This window comes from Melanaphis sacchari, unplaced genomic scaffold (genome assembly GCF_002803265.2).
Source record: "Melanaphis sacchari strain LSU unplaced genomic scaffold, SCAv2.0 Contig1_pilon_pilon, whole genome shotgun sequence".
In the NCBI taxonomy this organism is placed as follows: Eukaryota; Metazoa; Arthropoda; class Insecta; order Hemiptera; family Aphididae; genus Melanaphis; species Melanaphis sacchari.
The window spans coordinates 2,714,657-2,720,837 of NW_020270976.1; the positions used below are offsets into that span (position 1 = coordinate 2,714,657).

General features: G+C 26.1%; 1 protein-coding gene across 1 annotated transcript; it reads right to left on the reverse strand.

The window, feature by feature from the left end:
* Window positions 1–2,055: 2,055 nt before the first annotated feature.
* LOC112593092 (probable cytochrome P450 6a13) lies at window positions 2,056–4,994 on the reverse strand. The gene is made up of 4 exons (XM_025337359.1): window positions 3,789–4,994; window positions 2,765–2,989; window positions 2,288–2,539; window positions 2,056–2,222 (listed from the first exon to the last, which is right to left on the reverse strand). The coding sequence occupies exons 1-4, from the start codon at window positions 4,690–4,692 to the stop codon at window positions 2,056–2,058; spliced, it is 1,548 nt and encodes a 515-aa protein (XP_025193144.1). The 5' UTR covers window positions 4,693–4,994.
* Window positions 4,995–6,181: the final 1,187 nt, after the last annotated feature.

A 6,181-nucleotide genomic window follows, 5' to 3' on the forward strand; every position in this document is an offset into this window, starting at 1 on the left:
TTAAGTATGATAACGATTGATGAGGATAAAAATATTAAAAAATATTATATTTTTATTAAAATATATATTTACACATAAAATTAAGTTTTGTTCATGTAAACAGTTTTAGTCGGTAGGTATCTGAATTATGAGTATTCATGACCGAGATAGTCACATAAACAAATTTTCCCAATTCTATTTTTAAATACAGTAATATAAAAATATATGACTATTCCCAATAAACACAAACCTGGCTATGACGCTATGTTTCCCCACTTACCATACTATTGGTGGTAAACACGGTCGACGGGCCCCATCGACTGTTAGCTCAAACAAGCAAAAAATAAAAATATTTTTGTAGGTACTAATATAGGTACTATAAAAAGTACAAATTATCACTTAATGTAATTTTAAATCGAGAAAACTATGGGCCCTTAATACACGTGGGCCCCGGGGACTTGGCCCCTCCTGCCCCCCTTAATCCGGGCTTGTGTACAACATAGTATAAATAATTTTATAAAATAATTAATAAATCCACAACAGAGCCAATGTACAGTCAACGCATTGTTATTCACCTTCAACTTTTATGAACAATTTAGAAAGGAAATGTTATATAATATTTAAAAGAATATAACTTGTACACTCTCAAGCAATAATAACTTAACATATTTATTATAAAGATAAAACGATCATAGGTATAAATCATTTAATAAAAATTGTAAAAAAAAAGAATATGCAAGTGGGTCATTCTTAGAATTGTTTTAAATTTGAATTCAATAACATATTATAGTTGTACGCAAGATAAATTCTGAACGGAATCGAATTGCAAGTATATATCACAAAGTGATATGTTCTTTTGATATAGATATTAAAATAATTCGTTTTAATCTAAATAATTTAATAGATTTTTAAATTTAATAAATTTATTATGTTTTTAGTATTAATTATAATAATAATAAAATGTTGTACGTTTAAGTATTAGTTACAATAACAATAAAAATATTGATGTTAAAAATGTAACTACTTTGAGAGGTAATGATAAACAAAAATAAATAAACATCATTATTAAATCAATAAGTCTTCACTCCGTTCAGAACTTTTGACCTTGTGGATAATTTTGAGTAGAAATTTACTGCAAAAACATTAAATTAAAAATTTGTCTTACTTATAAATAGTTCAAAAAAAGCTAAAGTGTCAAAAAAATAATAAAATTTTTTTCTATTTTTAAATTAAAATTAAATTTTGATTTTCTTAATTTTTAATTTTTTTTGTTTTTTTGCTTATAAAGTAAAAAACTAAGAATTTTTCATTTTTACCTCTTCAAAGTACAAACTAGTTATGACAGATTAAAATAAACACATCTTCGTAAAATCATTAAAAATTTAAAATAAATCATTAAGTGCAAAGACAAAAAAAAAATTAATAGATACACCAGTTTTCAAACTCAACGCTTTTTAAAAAAATATTATTTCAAGTGAAATCTTTTAATACTTTTAGTTAAATTCAAAGAGTTTCTGATATCTTTGAGAAATTTTTATTTATTTGAAAGTGAATTAGCTAACCAAAAATACAACACACTATAATATCTATAAGTAAAGACTCAAAATAAATAAAAGGAATCAGTTATGTGATAAAATAATAAACACAAATAGAATGTCTTATATTAAATAAATAAAAATATATTTAACGAACAAAATAAAAAAACAAATTTACCAAGAAATAAAGAATCTAGTTATAAAAAAATATATATAGGTTTAAATTACATTTTATTCTCAATTATTAAGATGAATACTAAGCGTTTTAGTGTTAGATCTAACAAAGAAATATTTTTACTGCTTCGAGAGATAACGACAAACAAAAATAAATAAATATCACTATTAAATAAATAAGTTCCTGCTCCGTTTAAAATCTAAAATTTTTCATTATTTAATTTGGTCATTGCATAGTTTTTATCAATGTAATTATAACAAAACAATGTTAAAAATAACTAAAAATAAAAACCATACAATATTCTTCGATTGAAAATTAAATTAAAGAATCAAGTTTGTGTTTATTGCAACATGCTATCATATTTGGTTAATTAATTCTTTTAAATTTTAACCAAATTCCATGTTTTGGCAACAGTTGGAAAACGTTTTTAGAATATTTTAAAGGAATTTTCATTTTTTCACTCGGTAATACTTCAAATTTAGTTAACATTTCAACAATTGCCAATTTCATTTCCATTTCTGCGAAACGTTTTCCTGGAAAATTAAAATATATATATTATATACATTTGTTTCATTTAAACTTTGTATTAAAAATATACCTATACACATGCGAGGCCCATCACCAAATGGCAGGTAAACACCGTTTGGCCGTTTAGCTTTCTCTTCTGTCGTAAATCTTTCAGGTATAAACTTTTTAGGGTTCGTATAATACTTGCTATCGTAATGCAGTGCATAAACAGGAATTATTATTTTTTGTCCATTTTCAATTACTAATGAATCGTTGGGTACTCGATATGTTTGTGTCGCTTTTCTGAACAATGCAATAAACGTAGGATACATACGTAATGTTTCTAAAAAATATAATGGTCATATTATGTATCCATTATTTTGATTATTTTATAATTTAAAAAACAAAATGAGAATGTGATTTAAATAACTTTCAAATTATAATAGAAAACAAAAAATATTTTATTATTTAAAAAATATTTTTAATACAATTCAATTATTGATCAAAAGTAATAATAAACAAAATCGAATATTATTATTATTGAAAAAAAATAAAATATAAAATTTACCGGCTATAACCATATCCAAGTACTTAAGATCCATCAAAAACACGTAATTGATTTTTCCGTCATTTTTGGATAATTTAAAATGAATCTCTTCGCGTACTCTGTCTTGAATAGATTTGTTTAATGCTAGTTCATATAAACAATAACTTATAGTAGATGTAACTGATTGTAACCCAGCCATAAATAAACCAAAAGCATTTGCTGATACATGTACGTCAGTACATTTTTCTGAAATAAGATTTTAAATTTGAACACATTAATTAATAGTTTTAATTTTAGTATTTACTGTTTTATATATTTGTAATGTAACACTATTGAGTGATTTTTAAATTCTACAACTCTCATTATTAAATGTTACATAAATATTAAATCAAAATTAATCATGGTACTTATGCGATATTATATATATACACGGGTGTCCCCAGATATTTTTCTAGGGGGGAAGGGGGCAAAATTAATTTAAAATATAAATAAAGATTTTTTTATACATTTTATTTATAGAACACTATTATGTTTCGTCAGAATAATATTAAATTATTACAATTAGGAAATAGATTTAAAACTTTAGCGGGGGTCAAGTCCTTGTATTACCTCCCCCTAGGGACGCCCATATATATATATATAATCAGTAATAATTATTTATTTTTAGTAAACTATAAAGGGATTTATTAATAAATAATATCTCACCATGTTCAGGTAAATTTGTATTCAAAACTAAATCCTGTCTTATTTGCATAAAATCTTAAACCCAATCGTTTCAGATTATTTTAATAAAACGAAATTTTAATTTTTTTTTTTTTTTACATTTATTGATTTTTTTAATATTAATATTTTTTTGTATGAGGCACTAATGAGTATCTTTTAAATTCAATGATTGTCGCTACTCAATATTAGGTACTTGAGAATTTAAAATTAAAATAGTACTCAAAATTACTCATTGTACTATTATTATGCGGTATTAAATAGTTAGTAAAAATTATTTATTTTTGATAAATTGAAAAAGATATATAAATAAATAATATCTCACCGTTTTCAGATAAATTTGTATTAAAAATTAGATCTTTTCTAGCTTGCATTATAATTTGAACCAAATCGTTTCTGATTATTTTATTTTCTTCTCTATACGTTATAGTTTCTTTAATAATTTTTTTAAAATAGTCATTTATCTCTTTTGGAAATTCCTTCAATTTTAAAGCTTTCAAAAGTGCTGGGTTGATCATCAAACACATTTGTCCAAAAACCTGTTTAAGTGAATGTTTAAATAGCATTTGAGTGTACTTACAAAATTCGGATTTGTCATCGTTTATGACATTCAAATTAAGTCCAAAAGCGCAAGAGCCGATGACATTGGCTGAATATTTCGTTATGATGTCTTTTACATTAATTTCATTATTGTTTTTAATCAAATTAGTATCAATGTTTTTTATTAATTCATCACCACACTCTTTGATCTGATCATACATTAACTTAAGTTTTCCCGATGTGAAACCAGGTGAAAATTTGTTTCTTAATGTTTTCCATGCAGGATTTCCCATGAAAAATATGTTATTCAAAATAGGATTCACTTCGAAATCCTTGTAGATACCACGGTCGTTGAAGGACGAAAAATCTTTTATTAGCATGTTGTTGATTAGCTCTGGATCACGAACCATCAAATACGGTGTTCTCATCTGATACAGTCCTCCGTATTTATGACCCGAGAATTCATCATAGATATTATTATAAAAAACAAATGGATGGTATTTACCCAAAGCCAGGTTCAACGTGTTACCGAACAACGGAAACGGTTTAAGGTAAGGAACATTTAGGTTTTTCCATTTATTAAACGTCGAAGTAGAAAAATAATAAGCGATCGTCACCACGATGACTAAACACAACGTTACGATATTTTCCGGTATCCATAAATCGATGATGCACGATGAATACGTCATGGCCTAAACTTAATGACATACGATGCTGTACAATGTACACAAACACAATACACTTCACGATTATTTCTCTTAGTATATAATAATGGTAGACTCAATTTATCAATCCGGTTCTGCTTTATATACCCTAGTCAGTTTAAGTTGACCCACTCGCCAAATTAAAAGAAAAACTTTTCGAGTTTGTGAAGTAGTCATAGCGCTAGTGTCCATCGTCGACATACGATTTGTTGAATAATACACTATACATCGTGAATTGTATTAACACGACACATCGTTTCTACATTACTCCAGATAATTGTATATAGAATCTATATACTATAGACTATAGATTCTATGTAAACATGACGATACCAAAAAATATTTAATTTATGTGTTTTTTTTTTTATAGAATGATACTTGATGTTTCAAAAAATAAATAAATAAAACCAAAGCATTAGATATATTCTTTTTAACACTTTGTATGAACGGCGGTTACTGTCATACGGTATGTACCGCTGTGGCCGACTGCTATAATTAATGACGATCGGCGGCATCTACGACAACAGCGACTAATCACAGAGTACCTGTCACCAACCAGAGAAGTGCGTTTGTTTTTACAGCTCTATATGTGTGCAGGACTGCAGGATAGTGCAAGTTCAACTCTTAACTGAATAGAATGAAGATGACTGAAAACGATTTTTAAAACAATAATTTATCACTGGCTGGTAATATTATAATTGTCCACAATTGCAGTTATTTGACTTTTTTTTTTTTTTTTTTTGGGGGGGGGGGGGGGGCTTAGTTCAAAACGCAGTGATAATTTTGGTGGTTATTTCCTTATTCACATTTATGATACTTCTGCAATTTAAACTTTGGTTATAGTTTTAATGTTGTTAAGAACTTAAATAGTCTATACTCTCAATATATCGTTTGGATCAAAAGTAAACTTCCTACTCAAATTCACTTTACTTGTATTTTTGTAATAGTGATCGGGCAGCTAAATTACATTTTTTCAGTAATTAATAAATACAAACAGGCAATAATTTTAAATGTGTATTTTTTATTTGTTAATTAAATAAATTAAAAAAAAAAAAAAATATGAAAATGTTTAGGAAAAAAAATTATAAATTGAAAGTGTTACTAATGGGTAACTGCTTTCCTCAAAAATGTCATGTATTCAAGCCCGGATCAAGCGCTTCAGGGGCGCCCAGGGGCCAATACATGGTTGTGAGCCCCCGTAAATAAAAACAATTCTTTAAAATTATAAAATTATACAATAAAACAAATTTAAACATTTTTATTTAAGTCTAATAACTAAAGAGCAGATTTTTAGGTTCTTAAAAGCTTAAAATATGATGCTAATATGTTCTAAAAAAACCCTAAAATATTCTCTAAATATTCTTTAAACTTGTAAATATGTAGATAATATGATTTGTTTTTTTTCCAAAATAATTCAATTAAAACAATAAATAACTTATGTACCATTCATTTTTGGTAACATATAAAATATTTA